Consider the following 23,591-nt stretch of genomic DNA (forward strand, 5'->3'; position numbering starts at 1 on the left):
CCAAAGGCCCATCTCAAGGACTCCTACTCCAGGTTTTTCTAGATGCTCTCCAAACAAATGTACACTCTCTCTTCTGAGACACAAGAGCACTTCCACGATTCACGTGTATCCCTAGTACATAATATGCCCTGACATACGTTGTCTTTATATCCCTAGTAGAGGGTAAGCTCGTGGAAGTCTATGCTGGCTTGTTTCATTCTGCCCCATATTCATACAGTGCTATATATATAAATAGAAACTTTAAAGCCTTAGGTGTGTTTTGTTTTTAAATGAATGCTCAACAACACCCTTAGGAGCCTAGGCATATTTCCCAAGCCCTTGAAGGAACTAAGTAAAAAGAAAAATGGAAACAAAAAAAACCCCAGCTATTTAGTTCGAAAAATAGTTTTTAAAGACCATAAAAATTCCTGTACTTCTCTAAGACTTGAAAGAAATTTTAGGAACTTAGGAGATATAAAAATAAAGGTCAATTGGCAAGTGTTAGCAATTCAAGTGAAAGGCCCTCAAATATTTTTTATTGATTATTTTAAACATTTTCAGGATTAAGACAAAATATTTCTTCAGTTTTAAAAAGGTTCTCTTTACCAACTGAGTTTCATAGCCTTATAGTTTCAGCCTCCAGGCCCAATAGCCCTATAAAAAGGCTGGGGGGTGGGAGGGTAATAAAAAGCAGCTCATCAACACCTGGTGTTACCAGTACTAGATCAATGCCATGAGCCGTGTCAAGCCAGGCAGACCCAGCAAAGCCAGGATAGGAAGCCTAAAGGGAATACAGGGGGAAAGTAGTCTTTAAGGTGAGGTGAGGCAGGTTCTCCAGCCTTGCTTAAAATAACACTTAAGACGTAAGTCAGTATGATTCAGAACAAATACGGGGAAGAAGCAGGTATGAGGCTCTAGTGAAAGAGCTGACATCAACGTCTAGAGTTCTGCAACTAACATTGAGGTCATTAATAGAAACACAGTTCAAGAACGTATCCAGGGAGACTCCTTCTGAGTCCAAGGCTCAAAACTGAACACAAGTTCAAAACGCAACAACCTGGAATTGTGTCTCAACATGTTCCAGAATGAACGGAAGTTGGGACGGTTGGGCTCTATCCCCGCTCCTACGCTATGTGACCTAAGTAACAATCTAAGCCTCCGTCTCCTCATCTATAAAACAGGGATATGACCTGTCTTGCCTATCCCAAAACAGCATTGCTAAAGAGCATGTGAGACACCATAAACGCTTTCTGAACCATGATGGTATAATCAACATACGGCAGGGCTATCTGAGGAAAAGAACAGTTTACCTTACATCCAGCTCCCTGATACAGCACAGCACCTTACCTTAAGGTCACACGAAATGCTGCCTAGAGCAAAACAGTCTTCTGAAGACCATGTGGTTAGTGACTGCAGCACTTACTTGTGGGAGAAATTCTGGCAGGCCAAACACTGGATAGGTGCACAGGAAAATTTAGACTATTATGGAATATTCTTCAGATATGAAAATTTGGGACAACCAGAAACTTACTACAAAAAAATCCTAGCAATCAATGAAAGGGTCAATGAGTACTAGTTCACCTTAATACAGAAAATATTGTTAAACTGTATTATTTCCAGGGAATAAAAAGACAAAAAAAAAAAAAAATCACTTAACTCTAGGAAAAATGGAATAATGCTGAAGTCTCTGCCATGTTACTAGAAAACAAAGTGCTCCATACATAAAGACAGCCTGATAAACTAAACTGAAATCCAAGCTTTACTAATAGCACAAACCTTGGCACAATACTTGGATCAATTTAATAACAACTTAGTGAAGTGCGTAAGACGTGGGTAAAGGTAATTACAACAGAAAGCAGACTGCAGTAAGACAGAGTGAGTTCATTACGCGGCCCCATTTGCCTAGGACAGTCCCCATTCACCTGTTGTCCTGGTGTAATTATTAATAGCAAACTCATTTACTCTCAAAAGTATTCCAGTTTGGATGATGAATTATATGGTCACCCTATCCATAACAACAAAGTAAGACAGATGGAGTTAATGTTACAGTAAAAGCACAAATTTATTTAACTCATTTGTGAAACAGGAATAAATAGGTTTTGTACACCGCAACTGAAAGATGTTTCAGAAGACGAGACAATACGTGAAGTTTGCTACACACTCAAAAAACATACATTCCATAAATGCAGTGCCACGCCGTGATCCTGAAAATGCCCAGGGAAGAAGGGGAGGAGAGGGGCAGGACTGGACATTGCGCTCAGTACAGACACAGGTCCTCATTCACATTCCTGCCGCTCTGCCCTCATCCGGTCTACAACGGTATGTAACACAAAACTGTCAATGGAAATTAAAAATGAATGGAACAAGAATGGGAAAGGATTCTTTTTCATGAAAACATAATTGCCAGACATTCTGACTAAAGAAAGAGGAAATAATTTGGAGGAAGGGACTAAAAGATTTACTAGTTGAAGCAGGGGTTGTGGTAACTTCCTAGAAAGAGGCAAAGGTGCTGAGTTGAAAATGATTTCGCAAGTTTTTGGCTCTTTATAGACAGATCTCATACTATAGACCATTCACTCCCAGTTTATAAACTGGTTGCATTTAAATATACGTATCTGCCATTTGAAACCTATCTTTCCACAGAAACTATTATGATATTTAAGTACCTACCTACTGGCAGCACAAAAGCCCACTTAATCCATATGTACTGAACTCCTCAAATGACACGCAGCTAAGGATGTATCAAGAAGAGGGAACCCATTAGGGGCACCTGGGGTGGGGGGGGGGGGGCTCAGTCAGTTGAGCATCCAATTCTGGCTCAGGTCATGATCTCATGGCTCTTGAGTCCGAGCCCCACATGGGGCTCCATGCTGACAGCAGAGAGTCTGCTTGGGATTCTCTATCCTCCTCTCTCTCTGCCGCTCCCCCTCTCTCGCACATGTTGCTCTCTCACTCCCAAAAGCAAATAAGACATTTACAAAAAAAACTTTAAAAAAAAAGAAGAGGGAACCCATTGTAACACATCAAAGTCAGAGGGGGCAGAGGCAAGGGCAAGACAGTCTGGATGGCAAGACAGGGTAGGGTTAAGACAAAGTCCTCTGGTTATTATGGTGGTTGCTTTGAGGGACAAGGAGACACAAGAATAGAAACACTCTGAGAGAATTAGATCTTATCAAATATAAACAGAAAGATAATAGCAGTTGGTAAATTAACTGGAAAAGCAAGAGACAGAGAAAGAAGCCCAGTAAAGAGGTACTGCAATTGTCAAGACAAAACATAAAGAGCCCAGATACTCAACTAGATAAAGCAGGGCAGAAAACTTAGAACTTAAGAAATATCCCAAGCACAACTATGAAATAATAAACATATGCTCTTAGTATCTCTCTCAATAATTTATACAATGGTTCTTAACCATTCTAAGTTATAAAACCATCTTACTTGAGCAAAAGTAAAGAATTCTGTCCCCAGCAAAACACAGGCACACTCTGCTTTACAGTAATAATTATTGTGTTATACATGTTTATGACTTCCTGTAGAACATGTTAAGAAAAACTTAAGGTAGGACTTGGGCAAAGTGAAAGCACAAAGTATAGGGGCAGGAAACAATATCTTTTGCAAGACCATCACAGTAGCCAAATATAAATACTGTGCCTCAGATTATAAAAACTGTTACAAAAGTATAGTGCAAAAAACAGCTATTACATTTATTAAAGGACAACATGGGCATCAGAATCAACAGAGGACTTGTTACAACAGATTTCTGAGCCCCACTCCCACATTTCTGATTCAGTAGGTCTGGGATGGGACCTGAGTATTTGCATTTCCAAAAGTTGCCACTTTGTCCAGGAAGCATACTTTGAATCCCTAGAGCAATCTTTTAAACTTGTACCAACTCCTTTTCATCCACTTCTCTTCCTTAAGCCCAAAGATTTGGTTGCAGTGATCCACTTTGTCTTATGGATTTATCGCCTTTGCTTCCTCATTCCATAGGTATCATGCAAAGAAGAGTGCCCCAACCATTTGTCTACCTTGCTTCCAAACACACAGCCTCTATATTATTCTGAATTGCCCAAACTGCAGTTAGGAAAAAAAAAAAAAAAAAAAAAAAATTTAGGAGCGCGTGGGTGGCTCAGTTGGTTAAGTGTCCTACTCTTGATTTCAGCTCAGGTTATGATCTCACGGTTCGGGAGTTCGAGCCCCACATCAGGCTGTCTGCAGTCAGCAGAGAGCCTGCTTTGGATCCTCTGTCCCCCTTCTCTCTGCCCTACCCTGCTCATGTTCTCTCTCTCAAAAATAAACAAACATTAAAAAAAAAAAAAAAAAAAGAACATCAGGAACTGATATGCTACACAGTTAAGAGACCTATATACAGGGCCACCTGGGTGGCTCAGTTAAGCATCCGGCTCTTGGTTTTGGCTCAGGTCATGATCTCACAGTTTGTGAGGTCAAGCCCTGTGTCAGGCTCTGAGCTGACAGCTCGGTACCTGCTTGGGATTCTCTTTCTCTTTGTTTCTGTCTGTCCATGGCTTGTGCTCCCGCTCTCTCGCTCTCTCTCTCTCTCTCTTTCTGTCTCAAAATAAATAAATGAACTTTTTAAAAAGGAAAAAGAAAGCTGTGTATAGTGAACAATGAAAATTAGAGAAGAATAAATATTAACACTAGTAGGAATTTGTTTTGAAAACTCCTCACAATTACCTGTTCTCATAAAAACGGAATGAAGTATATGTGACTGAAAACAGATCTTGCTTTATAATTCATTCGTGCAGCAGTCTCCAGTTTCAATTCCCCAGACCCCATAGGGATATACAATCTAATCCACTCATGAGGGAGAAAATATTAGAACTTCCATTTATATTTGATCTTATCTCATTTTTAATTTGCGTGTTTGTGAACACTATAAAAAGACGTAAAAGGATTACAGCATGTGTACATATATCAAATACATCTAATACAACTGTGTGTGTGTGTGTGTGTGTGTGTGTAGGTATCAGTACATCTACTAAATCTATATACTACTTACATATAGCTACTGATTTGTAAATTGTACCAGGGAGGGCATGATGATGGTGATGTGCTGTACTCATCAACATAAGAAAGCAACACACACTAGAAACCAAGAACATGAATTCAGTGTGGCATCAAACCTGGGCTGTAGCACTTACAAGCTGGTGGCCATGGGCACACCGTTTCACCTCCCTAAGCCTGTTTCCTCACCTGCAAATAAGATAAAGAGGATCCTCTTTGTTCACAGGGTTGCTGCGAGAAGCCCATGCCATAATCCATGCAAAGTGCTCAGAGTGCGAAACAAACAGCAAATGCTCAATAAATGTTTCCTATTTTTTTAGTACACAAAGCCATAAACATAAGTTCGAGAATTCCTGTAGTAACAAAACTAAATGAATCCATCACTTCCCAATTTTGGCCATTTAACCCTCTTTTTTTCTACTGAATACCTATTAACACCCTCTGCCACCCTAAACTGGATGCTTATTGCTATTATTTTCCAGAAAGATTTAAAGTCTGTTTTTATGATGACACGTTAGTTAACTGAACTATGAAACTATAAAACTTTCAAATACGTAGGAAAACCCCTCAATGATTACAACTTAACAGACAGCAAGAGCTATGTAGCACCCACTGTCCTCACCTCACCTCTACCCTGCTTGTCTTTTCAGGTCAATGCCAAGTGATCCTTCGGTCACATAAGTGGTACTGGTACATGATTACACATGCAACCCACTGCTTAACAGATACTTTTAGGGGTGCCTGGCTGGCTCAGTCAGCTAAGTGCCCGATTCTTGATTTCAGTTCAGGTCATGATCTCATGGTTGTGAGATCAAGCCCCGCATCGGGGCCTGCTTAAGATTCTCATTCTCTCTCTCTCTCTCTTGCCTCTCAGCCCTTCCCCCACTCACACTTTCTCTCTCACTCTTCCCAGCAAAAAAAAAAAAATTTCAAAGATAATTTTAATCAGACATAGCAATGCTTTAAAATTCTAGACATACACTAAGATCAACATGAAGTCTTATTATGGGTCCCCTGCAATATGGAGCCTGTTGAAGGAAGTTCTATGAGTTTATTGTTTTTCTACTTTATAATTCCATGGCTCGAGAATTCCCCATCAAATGTCTCTAGTTAGCAGAGCACAGAAACAAACTGGTAAGCAGCCTCTAAAATGGCCCCTCATGAGCCCAATATCCTTACCTTCATACCTTGTCTGACAGCCTCCCCTTGCGTACCAGCTGGACCTAACGAGTCCCTTCTAACAAAGAGAATATAGCAAAAAAGTAAAAAGGGATTCCAATTCCAAGCTTAGCTTACAAAAAGACGAACTTCCATGTTGTTGCCTTCTCCTGCACGCGCGCACACTTGCTCTCTCTCTCTCTCTCTCCGTCTCTCCCTCTCTCTTTCCCAAAGTGCCCTCCCACTGTCTCTGAGGGAAACCCATTGCCATGCTATGGGCAGCCCCATGGAGAGAGCCATGTGTCAGGAAACTGTTATCTCCAACCAACAACCCAGAGCCCCGTGTACCAGGCCTTGAGACCGAAATCCCAGCTGGTGTCTGAACAGCGGCCTGGTGAAAGCCCCACAAGCCAGAAGACCCAGCTAAGCCACACCTGGATTTGGGACCCACAGAAACTGAGATGGTCAACTTTCGCCGCGGTAAGCCACCAAGTTTGGGGGGAATTTGCTCCATAGCAAAAGATAATACATAAGTTACAACTTTAACTTAAAATTTTCAGTAAAAACTACATGCATTTATTCCTTTGGAAGCAGTACTCCACATAATTCCAAAACTCACTGATCCTATTTTAAAAGTATTTTCTAGGGGTGCCTGGGTGGCTCAATTGGTTAAGGGTCTGACTTCGACTCAGGTCATGATCTCATCGTCTGTGAGTTCAAGCCCCACATTGGACTCTGTGCTGACAGCCCAGAGCCTGGAGCCTGGTGCAGATTCTGGTTCTCCCTCTCTCTGTCCCTCCCCTGCTCACGCTCTGTCTCCCTCTCTCTCTCTCAAAAATAACTAAATGTTAAAAAATAATAACAATAATAAATAAAAGGTATTTTCTACTAGGTTTTTCTAACCCTACTTTTGCCTGCTTTCATCGTGATTCTCCTTATTTCAGACACATATCTGTGCCGTTAGCTAAGTTTTCTAAGCAGTGTATATACAAATGATGACAAAGGTGCGTTTCAGGCAGAACAGCTAAATGTAAGAAAAACCAAAATACCAGGTACAGTTTTTTTATATAAATTGGTTTTAAACTTGATTATATACATCAAACAGCTGATAAGAACAAAAACTCTAAAACTACGTATTCTAAATGACCTCACTAAAAGGGAAGCATGGATAAAAAGGAAGAAAAATTAGGTGAGGGGAAAGGATTTTTAAATTTTTTTTAAAAAGAGGAAAAGTAAAAACAGACAACAAAGTGCAGACACCCTAGAAACTATAATAAGGTTTTCAGTCACAAAGCAGGCAATAACAACATGAATTCTCACTGCCTCCTACACTGTGCTCAGGGCAATGAAACCATCCATTTCTCTTATTCAAAGTATTTGTTAAGAAAGTACCTACACTTTCCAACATATCTTCAATACTGGCAGAACAGACAACCCTGAAGGTAATCAAAAACTCAATCCAAACAGGTCACACACAGATTGGGCATGCACTGACAGCTAATCTTTTTGATCTGAGGCCGGAGCAAAAGCTTTACATCCTGTTCCTAATCTAAAACACTCATGTCCTCTAATTTCAGTTTGAGAATAGTACTGGAAAACTGCCAGATACCTACTCTCTTACTTGTCCAAGTACTGAATACTGCATACACTTTAAGTAAATGTTACCTTCTTAATGAGGCCTGCCATGACCACCCTATTTAAAATCACAGCTATCTATCATCTACCTGTCCTCAGCCCTCTTTTCTCAGCTTATTTTGTTTTTTGTTTAGTCTGCCTTTTCGCCCCAACAGAATGTTCACTGAAGGGCTTGAAGATTTATGTGGGATTCTGTTTTGTCCCGGATACACTCTAAGCTCTATTTGAGTATCTGGCATAACCAGACCCTCAAATATTAGCTCAATATTAAATGCATGAATAAATTAGAAAAGTAAATGCTTTCTCATATAACCGAAAACAAAAAAAAACAAAAAGCAGAGGCACTAACTACAGAGAAAAAAAATTAAGTTTTCAGCTCGCATTTTCAAATGCTAAATATTTTTCTAAATTAAAAAAAATAACATTTCAAACAAAAAAAAAATCACAAGAAATTAGGTATTTTAATTTTCTTAATTAAGATTTCCCATTGGGCACCTTGAGTGGCTCAGTCAGTTAATGTCTGATTCTTGGTTTTGGCTTAGGTCAAGATCTCACACTTGTGAGTTCGAGACCCACACTGGGCTCCATGGTAACAGTGTGGAGCCTGCTTAGGGTTCCCTCTCTCCCTCTCTCTCTGCTCCCCTCACCCCCATTTACTCTCTCTGTCTCTCTCTCAAAAATAAATGAATAAACTTAAAGAAAAAAAGATTTTCTATTAAACTCATTAAGTTTTTGAATGATGACTGCTCGAAACCCATAACGGTATTACCATTTACTTCTTTAAAAAACAGACACTTACGAGAAATACAAATCAGGATGTAGCTATTCTGAACAGAAGGCACCAAACAGTCCAGGGGCCACAGAATTAACAACTCATTCCTTAAAGTCTACAACATGCCAGTCTCTAGATCAGAGCTGTGCAATACAAATTAATTTGATCTAAGTAAGTGGTGTTAACTTTTCCAGAAGTCACATTAAAAAAGTAAAAAGAAACACATGAAATTAGTTTTATATCTTACGTAATCCACTATGTCCGTAATATTATCATTCCCAACAGGTAATCGGTATTTTAAAGTTCAAATATTTTACATTATTTTTCTCATATTCAAAATCTGAAGTGCATTTTACACTTTTAACACAGGTCAATTTTAGGTGCTCGACAGCCCAATGCAGCTAGTAGCTACACACTGGGCAGTGGATTCCTAGATTCTGTACGGTACTGATGAAACATAAAGGCATACTTTATTTGCTTTTAAATATTAATATTAGAAGAAATGCAGAGCCAAGGATAGCATCTTCTGTTTCTAAACATCAAAGCACCTGTCATACCCACAGAATTCTTAAGTTCTTTTAACATAAATTTTAAATTTTAACAAAAGGTTTTTAGTTCTAACTTATATTACAAAATGTTTGGAACTCCACTGAAACTGGAATGACTCAAGACGAGTCTCCCTGAGGTACAAGTTATATAGCCACACATGCTTACTTTGTTTCGCATGGCGATAATAACACTTCACACATTTGAGCATTTAATATCTGATGATGAGGTTAAAAAGATTAAAATAACTTGTAATTCGAGGAACTATTATGCAATCAGATACATTTAAATAGGCTGTCAAATACCTGCATAAGCTTACTTAATACCTCTCTGTCTATATATTATACACAACTTTAACAGATCTCCCTCTGATGGCACTTTTAATGACTTAAAAAAATGTGCATTTTTGCTATTCTTTTCAGACTTAAATGTTTCTGTAATTGTGATGTAGTAAGAAATATATTTGGCCTTTGTCCTTGGTTCCTGGCACAGGAATTTCCTGAGCGATAGGAGAGTATTTTGCCCCTTTTGATCACACCTGAGTTCATGCTAAAAGATGACTTAGAATGGGGCCTCTAGATCATCTCAGGACGGGGCAGGTCAGCACAAAGACCAGGTGATTAGAGGGCTGGAACTTTCAGTCCCACCCACCTGACCACTGAGGAAACTGAGCTCTGTAGAAACAGAGAACTCTTTTCCATGCCTTTCTCTTAGCTTCTGATGTCGTCAGCAATTCTTGTCATTCCCTGACTTGCAGCGCTGTAACTCCCACCTCTGCCTCCATTGTCACAGGGTCATCTTCTCCCCATTGCAAGTGTCTCCCCATTGCATGGTGCTTCTCCTCTCTTACACGGATACCAGTCATACTGGATTAGGGGCCCACACAAGTCCAGTATATCCTTAGCCTAACTAAGTACATCTGAAATGACTCTACTTACAAATAAGGTCACATTCTGAGGAGTCAGAAGTTAGGAATTCAAAATATGTCCTTTTTTGGGGAGTGCGGGGGACACATTTCAACCCATAATTTGGGCCTTTACAAAAGTCTGACAACCCTGACTTAGAATAATTAGAACTGAGGAGAAGTAGGTACAGAGAGGTGCCACTGAACAGTGAGGGATTTCAAAGAGGAGAGCTGAGATTTTGTTTCAGACAAACTAACTTTAAAGCAGAAGTAAGAACACTCAAAAGATGTCAGACAGAAAGCAATATATGCCGGTCAGGAAGGTGGCCTGGCTTAGAGACGGGGGGGTCCAGTAGAGCCTAAAAAAGGATGTGCATCTGCAGGACAAATGTTTTATACGGCAGATCAAGAATTAATCTGAAGAGAATGTTACTATTAGATAACAATGTGATTAGAGAATGTCACTGTTACGTAACATTAGACGATAATGTAATTTAGTATCCTATGAACCAAAAAAGAAGCAACTCAACCATGACAAACATAACAAAGGAAGAGGCCTGAAAATGACCAGGGGATTTGGCTAGAATAAGACTACAGCCAAGTGAAGAAAACAACTTCCATGGAGAAAGTAAGAGGGACACTGGAGGTACGCTGGGGGGAAGATGAGAATGCTGAAGAAATGAAACATGATTTACACACACAGCAGGTACAGCAGACCATTACACTGGTGACCCCCAATAAACCACAACTCCCGGCATTCATGCCCTTGTATAATCCTCTCCTACACAGACTATGAGCTTAGCCAAATAACTTGCTTTAAGCCAATTTGATATTAACAGGCACTGGCAAGCAGGGGCATGATAAGCACTTTCACATGGGAACTTGGCTGTCTCCGATCACTGCCCCCTGGAAGCCGGCTGCCATGCTGTAAGGAAGCCTGAGCTAGATTCCGAACGATGAGAGACCACATGGAGACAGACTGTGAAGGCTAAGAGGTCATCATTCCAGCCCCGGCAGAGTCCCCAACTGAACGCAACCACCAGTGACCTCAACCCATGCCTAAGGGAACAGCGAAAATACCCAGCTGAGCACAATCAACCCAGAGAATCAGGAAAAATGATAAACCGTTGTCACCTGAAGCCACTAAGTTTCGTGGTGGTTTGTAAAGCAGCCACAGTTAACGGATACCGTCAAAACAGATTTATGCTTGAGAAATGCAAGAACGTGAGGATTCTTATTAAACTGGGAAGACTTCTATATGCTTGGGGAGAAAAGAACAAAGGAAAACCATATAAATTAAAATGCAAAGAGAAAAACTGAAGATGTTAAAGATGGAGCCGAGTCACCCGAGGAACAATGGGAAAATTTAAGAGAACACCAAGGAAAGTTTTCCACCTACTTCATCACTTTCATCTACTTCAATTCCACCATCTTTGTCATCATCCATTTGTTTATGGATTGTCTGAAGAGCTTCCAGGCTGAATCGATCATCTTCTGTGAAACACGGCGGACTCAGTGACAGGCAGGGATCTGCAACAGAACGAAGGGCAGTTATGGCTTGCCATGCCAAAACACAGACCACAGGCATACAAGTGACAAGAAGAAAAACATTAAATATCAGACTAAGTCAAACCAACAGATTTTAAAAAGTCCAGCAAAGTCATCGAAAGAATAATACAGGAACACAACAGACTACAAATAAGTAACTGAATTTAATGGCTACTAGGCAACTACAACCAGGAGTAACTCCAGTCCTGACTTCAGGTTGTCTAACTGCTTCCACATCTTTAACCATTTTCTTCTTATCCAACCTACTATATTTACTAATTATTTCCCCCCAAAAACAGAGCTCCTTTCTTAAAAAAAAAAAAAAAAAAAAGAACCTAAAAAGCACAGAATACAAGGTGCTATTTTCGAATAATCCACTTCAATTAAAATGTGAATCCTAGGAAAATATCAGAGAATACAAGAAAAGGATATATATAGGATAGGCACACGATACTTAGAAACTTTTTTTTCCACTCTTCTATTTAAGAATCAAAGGGTTCATGGCTCAGGTCATGATCTCGCAGTTTGTGGGTTCCAGCCCCAGTCCGGGCTCTGTGCTGACAGCTCAGAGCCTGGAACCTGCTTCAGAGTCAGTGTCTCCCTTCTCTCAGCCCCTCCCCCACGCATGCTCTGTCTCTCAAAAATAAATAAGACGATAAAATTTTTTTTTCAAATAAATAAACATTAAAAACAATTTTTTTAAGTAAAGTAGTTACTAGCATAATAGAAGGGTTAGCCACAGTTTGGTTTTCTCAACAACAGCTAAAAATCTAGTTTATCATTCTGGCCCTGTTACAAATTAACAGTCTGATTTTGGACAAATCACTTGTCCTTGTGTCTTAGTTACCACACCTCTAAAACAAAGTTGTCTCCGTGCTTACTAAATCTACCGTAGCTATAATGGCCTAAGAAATGATCTAATTCTGTACTTAGGAAAAAACACTGCACAAAGCCAGTACTGGAAATCAATTAATAATTTTTTTTGGTAAAAGAATAATGCAAATCTATATTACCTACATGTTCCAGTTATAACTCATTTTGGTGAGTTAACATTTTTAATAGTTTTAATTCAAAAGCTAATTTTAATTTAGTCTTGGAAGAGAAAGAAACAGAAAAGGAAACTGTAAAAAGGGAAAATGCAATGATAAACGTTGTGACATATGTGTGTATACATATTTAAAACTCTGATCAAGATTTGCTAAAATCTAAGAACTTACAGGAACAATGGTCAGTTATGACCCCTAAGTCATGAAACAACCAGAGCCCTAATATGCCTACAAATTCAAACTCATTTGTACTTATTTTGACTGGCTATGAAGCAAAAGCTCCCAGATACCATAACATAGAGAATAAAGAAGATCTGAATACAATGTGTTATTGCATCCATAATAAACATACGAAGTTACTGCAAATAGCATACAAGGGTTGGCATCACTTACTGACTAAACAGGCTTTGTTGTCAACCCTGTCAAACTCTAAAAGGAGTGAATATTGAGGGCTCTAAAAACCATATAAAGCTTTAAAAGAAAATTAGGAGAAACATATGATCTGAAAAAATTTCATATAAAAATAAAATTGATTTTTTTTTTTTTTACTTATCTAATAAACCTTATCTTTCAAGGTCTGTTGCAGGATGTAACTTCTCCAGGAAGTCTTTCATAAATATCTATACTATCTTCCAGCAATTACTTCCTTCTCTGAACACCATTCCAACCATTCAACAAATATCTCTTAAGCATCTACCATATGTCGGGCATTGGAAATACCATAGTGAAAAGAGAGATAAAAATTCCTCACGAGGGGGGCCTGGGTGGTGGGGGACCTGCTTAAGATTCTCTCACTCCCCCTCCCTCTGCCCCTCCCCAGTGCACACTCACACTCTCTCGCTTTCTCTGTTAAAAAAAAAAAAAAAAAAAAAAAAAAATTTCCTCATGAAACTACAGCATAGTGGAGGAGATGAGCATAACAAGATAAAGAAGTAAAAGGTAGAGCATGCTAGCCGCTAGCAGTGCGTAAGTCCTGAGGAGAAAAATAAAGAGCAGATATGAAATGCCAAGGGACTTGAAATCTGATTATATTTTATTCTCATATCATTCAACCTAAGTCCTCGTTAATGTTGTACTTTATTAATCTCTAACTGCTTACACGAATCCTTTTGTCTATACAATTGAGCTTATGACCAAGGCAGGAAAACGTCTTCTGTTTCTCACATTCATAATACCCAGGGCTTAGTTTAGCAATTTTGTGTCTCTGATAAATTGTTACTTCATACGCTAACTAAATCACAAACTTCTAGGCTTTTATGCTGTGCAAACCAGTGACAGGCATGAGGAAACAGTCTAGTGATAAAGGAGGCATGTGGACCACAACAATATTTTAAGTTAGGGACCACTGAAAACACTACGTGTAGAGTGCTATGAGAGCCATGGAGGAAGAGCACCAATGCAGACCGGGAGAGAAAAGTCAGATGTTTTCTAGAGGTAACCTTGGGGGTTTTATATGACCTATAACTGATGACCTTGGGAAGGAGAGAAAAGCATGCGTGGAAAAAGAAACATCATACGTTCAGTGTCATGAGAAAAATGTTGAACGTTCAGAGAAATGCCACTGGTTAATATGTCTGGAGTACAGAGAATATATGGAAAGAAGAAAAGAGATCAGTAAGAAATTAGAAGGAAGGGGCCAGATCTCTAAGACTAAGGGTGGTTTTCCCCACACTAAGGAATTTGGATTTTCATCCTGAAAATTATGAGAAGCCCATACAGGATTTTCAAGGAGAAGCCGAACACAATCAGATACATTATAGAAAGATCGTTCTGGTGATAGTGGAAAACAGACTGGAGGCAAGACTGGGAGGCACAGCGGTCAGGAAGTGCTACTGTAATCCTAGCAGCACGCAGCACCTCAGGCCTCCAAAGAATGGAGGAGGTAAATGACGAAGACTGCTCTAGGATTTGGCGTTTTGCCAAGTTAGAACTGCAGAAGGAAAGGAAAGACAGGAGTTGAGGATAAGGCAAGGGTGATCCATTTCCCCACATAAAATTGTATTTCCTTTTGGTACGGTGACTTAAGGACTAGAAATCTGACTTAGAACAGTTGTGAATTCTGAGCCCCATTACCTGTTCTAAAGTCCTTCCCATTTCTTTCTCAACTGTATCCCTTCTAGGTCAATTCAGCACAAGTGATCATTTTAACCCAAATTGGCTGACCTAAATTTCTTTTTCAAACATACAAACTGTTACAAAAGATCTGTGCATATAATAAATCAGGGAGAATGGTTTCAAAGACAAATGCTGAAATGCCAAAATGGCTCTCCTTTGCCTCACTGACCTCACCTTAGCTCCCCCAAATGCACCAGCACATTCCCGTATTCCACAGCCAGAAATGTGTTTCTCAGATACCTAAACAGAATTCAGTTGTTCACTGAGACATGATATGGAGTGCCTGTAAGGTGCCAGCCTAGTGCTTGGTGCCGGACACCCGTGTGACAACTAGGACAGATTTCCTCTGCTCCGTGCCCCCACTTGTATTAAATGCAATATGGTGTCATAAACCTTTCTAGCACTATACAGTGAGCAGTCCTTTCTTTTCTCTGGATCAAGGACAGCAATTTCTGCTGAAGAAAAAGAAATCAGCCGAAAGAAAATAAAACTTAACCGAAGTCAGCAACCAACACCACTGTTAAAATTTCAACTTGTTTTCCTCTACTCAAAGCCAAACAAATCCTCAGTATGATTTCTGCAGAAACAAAGTCTAATGAAGTAAAATGATTTCACCTAAGAAACATCTACTACATTCCAGAAACCAATACTGCTTTATATACATAATCTCTACAACCCTGTGGGGGACACATATTATCTCCATTTTCAGATAAGGAAATGGCACTCATGAGTATCTTGCTCAAGATCACATCCCTAGAAGTGGCAGAGCTAGGATTCAGATGAAGTCTTCAAGACTCCAATCCATGTTCCAGCATCAGTATAATGAATGTAAATGGGTCACAGTGTCACCAACATCAGAGAATAAAGTATTGCTATCACAAATATTACCAGGGCCCAAGGAGCTAAGAACACCAAGAAGCATAAATGTGTCCCACAGAAGGGACACTACTGCACGATGTTGATAATCTAGAATACATACCTATGCTTCCTACATTACCTTTCCTTTTAATAATGTCTTCAAGCCACACTCCCCTTGAACAAACCTTGATAGTAAGTTTATTATTACCACAGTGACTGATACGTTTATTGAACGATTTACTTATACATAAGTATTACAAGGCAAATAAATGAATTTCTGAATACTATTTCTCAAGAAAATGTATAGATGTCAGACACTAGGTTAGAAGCCCGGTATACAAAACATAGAGCAAGTGAATAAAGTTCAATATGGCAAGTACAATGGCAGACATGTAGTAAATATATAACGGTGGCAAAACTAAAGGAGTAGTTCCGTCTACACGAATAGCAAGAAAAAACTCAAGGAGAAGTAATATTTACATTTATTCTTAAAAGACGAGCAAATGTTCTCTAGGAAGACACGTATAGGCAAGAACATAATGTGCTAATAGCTATTATACTAACAACATAATGACAACAATAACTACTAATTACAGAATGCCTATCATATACAACTATATGTAAATTGCCTATTATACATTTCACTTTGCCTAGAAAGTAAGCACTACTGTTCTCTTTTTTTTTTGAGAGAGAGAGAGAGAGAGAGAGAGAGAGAGAGAGAGAGAGAGAACAAACAAGCAGGGGAGGGGCAGAGCGAGACAGACAGACAGAATCTCAAGCAGGCTCCCTGCAGTCAGCACAGAGCCCCATGCAGGGCTCAATCCCACAAACCATGAGATACTGACCTGAGCAGAGATCAAGAATCAGAGGCTTAACTGCTTAACTGACTGAGAAACCCAGGCACCCCTATTGTTCCCATTTAACTGGAAAACTATGAGAAAAGACTGACAATACCAGTGAGGGACAGATTATGAAGGGATTATTCTAAAGTGAAAAGAAAATAATATTAATACATTACTCACTGAAAGCTCCCACTTAGTTCCTTGGCCTGCAGGGTTTTCTTCCAAATCCACGCAGGCTCAGGTAACTGCCTTCATTCCAACTCAACTGTTTCTCCTCAAAGGCCATCTAATTTCCCTCTCCAAAACAGCCTTGGCCTTTAGGCTCTCTGCTTGCCCTATTATTCTTCATAGCACTTTACTGCAGGGCACTACAGTATCTATTTATGTATTTGCTTACTGCCCAACTCCCCCACTGTAATGTCAACATGAGATTACAGGCTTTCGTTGTGATCACTGCTCTTTCCGGAGTGCCTAGAACAGTGCCTGCTCACAGCAAGTGCTCAAAAAATATCTGTGTACTGAATCACTAGCCTAATTGGTTTTTCAATATAAATGTTTGGAAGAGAACAACTTTTCTAGAAATTACACGGCAGATAAGAATACTATGATGTAGAAAATGACGACAAAACTCCTTACCTCTTTATAACAATGTTAAATCTACCTAAGTTAGTAGAAATTTATTAACCTTACTCTTCCAGTTAAAACCATTCAATGGTTCCCTAGAACCTAAAGTATAAAGTTTATTTGTTCATTGTCAAATATTACTGTTTAAATATTTATTTAACAAAATACAGAACAAATTGTGCAAAAAAAATTGAGGGGAACTTTAAAATATTAAAGATGGTCTTCTCTAAGGCTTTTATACTCTTGGCAGTTAAGATAAAACTACATGGGGTAAAAGACTAAGCCAGTTTTACTTTCTATATATTATTACTAATATATATATATAAAATATGTAGATTATTACTATATATTACTACACCTAATAAATACTGATGTCTGACTTTTACATGCAAGCAATCACATTTTTAGTGGCATTAGGAAAGAAAAATTAGATCTTATTTATTTAATGTTCATTCATTTTTGAGAGAGAGACAGAGTGCAAGCAGGGGAGGGGCAGAGAGAGGGAGACACAGAATCTGAAACAGGCTCCAGGCTCTGAGCTATCAGCACAGAGCCCAACGTGGGGCTTGAACTCACGAACCGTGAGATCATGACCTGAGCTGATGTCGGATGCTTAACCGACTGAGCCACCCAGGAGGCTCAGAGAAAGTGGATTTTAATACGTGGGGTCAGAAAAAAGAAAAGAAAAAAAAAAAAAAAAAAACTCAAACAGAAAATAAGATGGGCTCTGGAACTCACAAGGAGTAGTCTGGCTAACAGACTGGTTCTCAACCGAGAGTGCCACTCAGTGCCCTGCCCTCCCTCCTCCCGCTCACCTCTCTCCACTCTGCTGCTACAGTCATCCAGTGGAGGGGTGGAGGCTAAGGATGTTAAACAACGAGAATGCACAGGCCAGTCCCACACACCACAGAACAGCAGAGTCCCCAGCTATGCCAACAGTCTCGCCAGAGAGGAAGAAAACACTGGCAACAGCAGGATATGAATCTAGAACAATAACCTGGAGCTATCAGTCAGTGAAGGACAATGAATCTCTCTGAAAGAGGAATCTAAAGAAGTCACTGATGATTTTTAAGTAGGACTGTGACACAAGAACTGTAACAGAGAAATTAAAATTTATATTTTGTGTAACACTTTCAAGTTCAAAATATGCTTTCCCATACAGTCAGTTTTATTTCAATCTAGAGAAGAAACTATCGCTTTAGTTTACGTGCTTTTACCAACTCGTGTCTGTTCTAATAGCCCAGGCAGGAAGTAACAAAATACAAGCCACAATCATGGCAGTGAAGACAGAAAGAAAAGGTTATACTGAAGTGACAACTGAATGTACTCAAGAAAGAAGACAAATATGATTGACATTTCAGGCCTAAAAGTCTAGGTTAAAAAAAAAAAAGGCTGAGCCAGACCAAACAACATAGAGTTACAAAATGTGTTAAATGGGTTTCCATTCACCCTTCAATATTTAAGAGGAATAAATATTCACTCCACATTCTATATTCCACCATCCCATTCAACTGATATATACAGGGAATACAGTTCAGAAACCTAAGAAAACAAGAGCTTAAGAAATAACTGAAGCTGGGACACCTGGGTGGCTCAGTCGGTTAAGCGGCTGACTTCAGTCATGATCTTGCTGTTCCCAAGGTCACACCCCGTGTCCGGCTCTGTGCTGACAGATCAGAGCCTAGAGCCTGTTTCAGATTCTGTGTCTCCCTCTCTCTCTCTGCCCCTCTCCCACTCATGCTCTCTCTCACTCTCTCAAAAATAAACAAACATTTTAAAAATCAAAAATAATAATAATAATAATAACTGAAGCTGGGACACCTGGGTGACTCAGTCGGTTGAGTATGCAACTCTTGATTTCAGCTCAGGTCATGATCTCAGGGTTCATGAGTTCAAGCTCCAAGTCAGGTCAGAGCCTGCTTCTTTTCCTCTCTTCCTCTCTCTGCCTCTTTTCCTCTCTCCCTCTCTCTGCCCCTTCCCCGCTTGTGGATGCTTGCACGCACGAGCTCTCTCGCTCTCTCTCTCTCTCCTTCTCTCAAAAAAATAAATAAATAAAACAAGAAAAAATTTTTAAAAAAGAAAGAACTAAAACTGAGAAAGTAAATCCAGTCTTTAGAGCTAGTTTCCCGCCCATAATACCCTTAACGTCAGCAAATTTCACACAGAAAAACCAAGAAGGGGAGCCGGCCGACTCTTAATCACTAACCAATGACTGTAGCCCTTTAACAATGTGCAACATCATATACCGCCAAGACTTGGCTTACCATACAGGCAACTATTTACGAGTCTCATGATTAGGCTTTTCTTAATTAACGCCACTGAGAGAAATTCTTTAAATAAATACTGACTGTATTTAGCACCTCCATTAATAGTTCAAGCATTTACCAAATCAAATATTACAATCCAAGTATTTTGAGAATAAATGTTCTCTAAAGTCTTCAGAGATAATTCTTTGGTGTCATTTTTCAATAAACCAAAGATATGATTCAAACTCAAAAGTAAGTAATGTCTTCTCTGATATCCTGTTTAGGGCACAGTCGTCTTATGCCCCTTATATGCCCAGTGTCTAACATACTGTATGCTTACCTAGCATACAGTAAGATTAATGGATGTTTCTCAAAAAATCTAATAAAATAATAATAAAGGCCACTGTATACTTTTTTAGGGAGAAATGAGTTTCAACCCATTATCTATTATATTTTCTGGCAGATAGTAGGTATTTAAAATATGTTCATATTTATTAAGAACATATTACATGCCAGAACAACAAATGAGAAAGAAAAAGTTGCAACTGGTATACACAGTGCTATACCAAGATGCTCTAAAACTGCAGGTGGAAGGCTCTAGAATCTCTAACATTTACTCAGACAATTAAAGTTCATCAGTTAAAGGAAACAAACCCTACCAATAGAGGGCTGAGAAACCACTGCAGAGGTACCTAATTATGCCCTACGTGTCACACTGAACAGAAAATAAAGGGCCTTTCTTTACTTTAAATCCCTCCTGACTGACGACTGCCTCTTGGAGTTCTGAATCTCTTTAATCACTGACTTTGTATAGAAAGTACCTATTAATTAGTCCCTACTCTTATAAAAAGAAAGAAGTTTCCCCTGGTTGTTAGCTAAAAATTTCCCTTAAAAAAACTGTCCAGTTCAACTAAACCTTCCAAATGTTTTAAGTAGACCATCTGATAAAAACTCAGTTACTGAGATCCCTTCCTGCTTTCCAGGAACATTTTTCAATTTACCATCTTCTGATTATTTGACTTCCACTTATTCCCCCACCCATAAAATGCATCTTGTCCTTGCCACCTCAAACAGTTCCTGCTAATCTTCTCAAAACAGCCTCTCTAAAGATAGGAGACAGAAGATAATGCCTCTGCCTTGAAACTATCTTAATATGAAACTCATTTACCACCACATCCCTCATCCAAAAAAAATCTACATTTATATTCATGGTAACCAATACATTCCTTCAATGTATTTAAATAAATGAGAAAGAGTATTTACGCAGCTGTATTTATCTCTGTATTCACTGACAGTTGTATATTTCCATTGTGTTTTATATTTAAGTTCCTAGAAAGCAGTAATATATGTTTATAACATTGCTGCATCTGTCATATGTGGGAAAATAATGTTGACTAGGTGCAAAAAAAAAAATAAAAGTACACAGGTACACTGATCTATTTACCCCTGGTTTCCCAGGATACTATAAACACTAACATTTCAATTAGCAACGTTACGTGTACAGAATAGAGCAAAAACTATGCTCATATTTATTTGGAGTTGTTTTGGAGGGAAGAATGTGGTAACTCAAAGTGACAACCAGAACACTGTGAATGCACTTAATGACACTGAATCATGTACTTAAAATGGTTTAAATGGTAAATTTTACATTATGTATGTTTTACCACAATAAAGAAGAAAACAAGCTGCAACCAAACACAAGCTATAGAGAACACAGGTCATTAATGCCATCCTACCTGTATCAACACTCGGGAAATAAGAAGAGCACTGTTGTTACTGCCTGGTACTGACCTGAGAGCACACCACCATCTCACTTCTCCCACAGTGCAAGACCTTAACAACAATCTCGAAAAATAAAATTAGCATCCCAATTTTACAGAAAGGAAGGTTGAGGAGTCTGTAAAAGGAAAAGAAGAACTTTTAATTCATTCTCATCCTGCCACTTACTGTATAACCTCAGGAAAGTTATTTAACTTCTCTGCCTTAACTTCCTCATCTGTAGAATGGGAATAAGAGACAGCAACTTGGCAAAGCTGATGTTAGGATTAAATGAGACGTCTGCAGATAAAGCACCTAACACAGAGGGTGGCACATATTTGGAACTCAGTAGATACCTACTACTATGATCCAGAAAGATGAAGGAATTAGCTAATAAATGGCACAGGAGGAACTCAACACTAAGTCTCCTGCAACCTAAGTCTAGTCTTCCTATGATATTACTATTACCTTAACAGATACCAAAAACAGCATTTTTCTAAATTAGGCTTAACTCTAAATATCTTTTGGTTGATTCCAAAACCAAATATACCCTAAAACACAAGGAGAGAAAATAAAGAGGGAATAGAGCATTTGGGGGGTAACTTACACACCAGGTGCTTTACCTGGTTATCTAATTCAACTTCTCTCAACAGCCCTGCTATACTGGGATGAACCTCGCTTCTTCTTTTCATGATGAATAAACCAAATTCTCATTTGCATGATGAATAAACCAAATTCTCATTTGCAAAGCAATATGCCCAAGATCAAAGAATTGGTTAACTATTTTGTTGAAATTCAAAAGAACTTTATTTTTCCTCATCTCCCACAATCCGTTAAAAAAAAAAATGACTTCCTATTTTTAAAAATACCCAAAAAGAATATTCTGAAAGCAAATTACAAAACAGGAATTCTAAAAGCAGATTCATTAAGAGCATTACTTACTACAAGTATATAATCTCCAAAGATTATTATATTGAAAATGGAAAACACTCATTTAAGTATAAGTTTTTGCTATGTACTTATAGGATTAATTTGTTCAAACAATTATTTTAGAAAGCTCTTACTGTTTCTAAGTGAAAACAAATGCACATTTCCAACTGGGAAGCAGAATCCAATGCCCTACCAATTTAGTTTCAGCAACAAAAATGGGTAAATCCCCATTCATGTACTGTTCCACAGTAATGGAAGAAAGATTTACAAAATTATACTTCATTCAATGAAAGAGTGAGAGGCATATGTGCACTTCTCATGGTAGTCGTAGGAGAGAAATGAGGCCACAGCCAGAGGCTTGATGTTCGGGATGTTTGTAAATCAAACATTTCTAAGTTGGGAACTGCCTATATACATACGGCATAGAAAGAAACAACCAGGAACCATTTATCTTATGGAGAAACAGACACTGGTTTTGTTTTGTTTGGGAAGGAGAAGTTTCATAAAACCATCCACACATTAAAGGTTTGCAAATTCAGATTCCAACACACAGGGCTCCTAAGTAATAATGTATAGTTACACAACTATACATTATAAATCCTTATTGGTAATTAAAACATCACAGCAGAAAATATTAGAAAGGTGTCTCTGAATTAAAATATATATATATCTTCCCAGAATTTTTTAAGCCTCTTTTTTCCCTGAGGTTTTCTTAATTTTTATTTGCTACTAAATATTGAGCATATACCAGATTCTGCTGTAATTTCTTTTAGCACATTAGTTCTAATTTTTACATTAATAATGAAACATAGGGGCGCCTGGGTGGCTCAGTTGGTTGAGCAACTGACTTCGGCTCAGGTCATGATCTCACAGTTTGTGAGTTCGAGCCCCACGTCAGGCTCTGTGCTGACAGCTCAGAGCCTGGAGCCTGCTTCAGATTCTGGGTCTCCCCCTCTCTCTGCCCCTCCCCTGCTCATGCTCTGTGTCTCTCTGTCTCTCAATAATAAACGTTAAAAAAAATTTTTTTTAAATAATGAAACATAATTATTACTATCTATATTTTTACAGTAAGCAAACGGAGATTGAGACAGGTCACCAAAAGACAGTCTGCATTTTAAATTTATATTCATCTGGTTCAGCTGATTCACTGTTTTTCTGCATCACATATCCATTTAGAGTTGGGGGTAATATTCATGAGAACCCTTGGTTCTATATGGATGAACTACGGCGATTAAGCGTGTCAGTGCAAAGAATCCCTAAAACAGTTGAGTACATGATAACATTTTAAGTATGAACTAGCAAAGAAAGCAAAACTGGTATCTAAAAAGCCCTGGAGAGATATATCGACATCTGTATCATCTAATCTACACCTGTATCTAACTCAGGAATAATTCAGTCAAAAAGGCCAACATCAAGGGATGTCAATTTTATCAGAAAAAAATGTTTTTATTTGTGTTTGTCAAGGTCTGTTTCCTTTGTTCCTTCATGTCAGATGTCCATACTCCATACCTTTCATTTCACTCACTGCTTATGTATACCCTAAGAATTTCACTGATCATTTTCTAATGCTAAGATATTCATGGACAAAACAGCCTCTTAAAGACA

At 38.7% G+C, this 23,591-nt stretch overlaps 1 protein-coding gene across 2 annotated transcripts in view; it reads right to left on the reverse strand.

Annotated features, from left to right (window-relative positions):
* STIM2 (stromal interaction molecule 2) overlaps positions 1-23,591 on the reverse strand; it is a 150,240-nt gene that overhangs the window by 76,603 nt on the left and 50,046 nt on the right. For both annotated transcript variants that reach the window (XM_019453539.2, XM_019453540.2), the window contains exon 2: positions 11,419-11,549. In XM_019453539.2, coding sequence (XP_019309084.1) covers positions 11,419-11,549 — 131 coding nt within the window. The remainder of the gene's footprint in view (positions 1-11,418; positions 11,550-23,591) is intronic.

The sequence above is a fragment of the Panthera pardus genome, unplaced genomic scaffold, assembly GCF_024362965.1.
Source record: "Panthera pardus isolate Hobbes unplaced genomic scaffold, ASM2436296v1 HiC_scaffold_13, whole genome shotgun sequence".
In the NCBI taxonomy this organism is placed as follows: domain Eukaryota; kingdom Metazoa; phylum Chordata; class Mammalia; order Carnivora; family Felidae; genus Panthera; species Panthera pardus.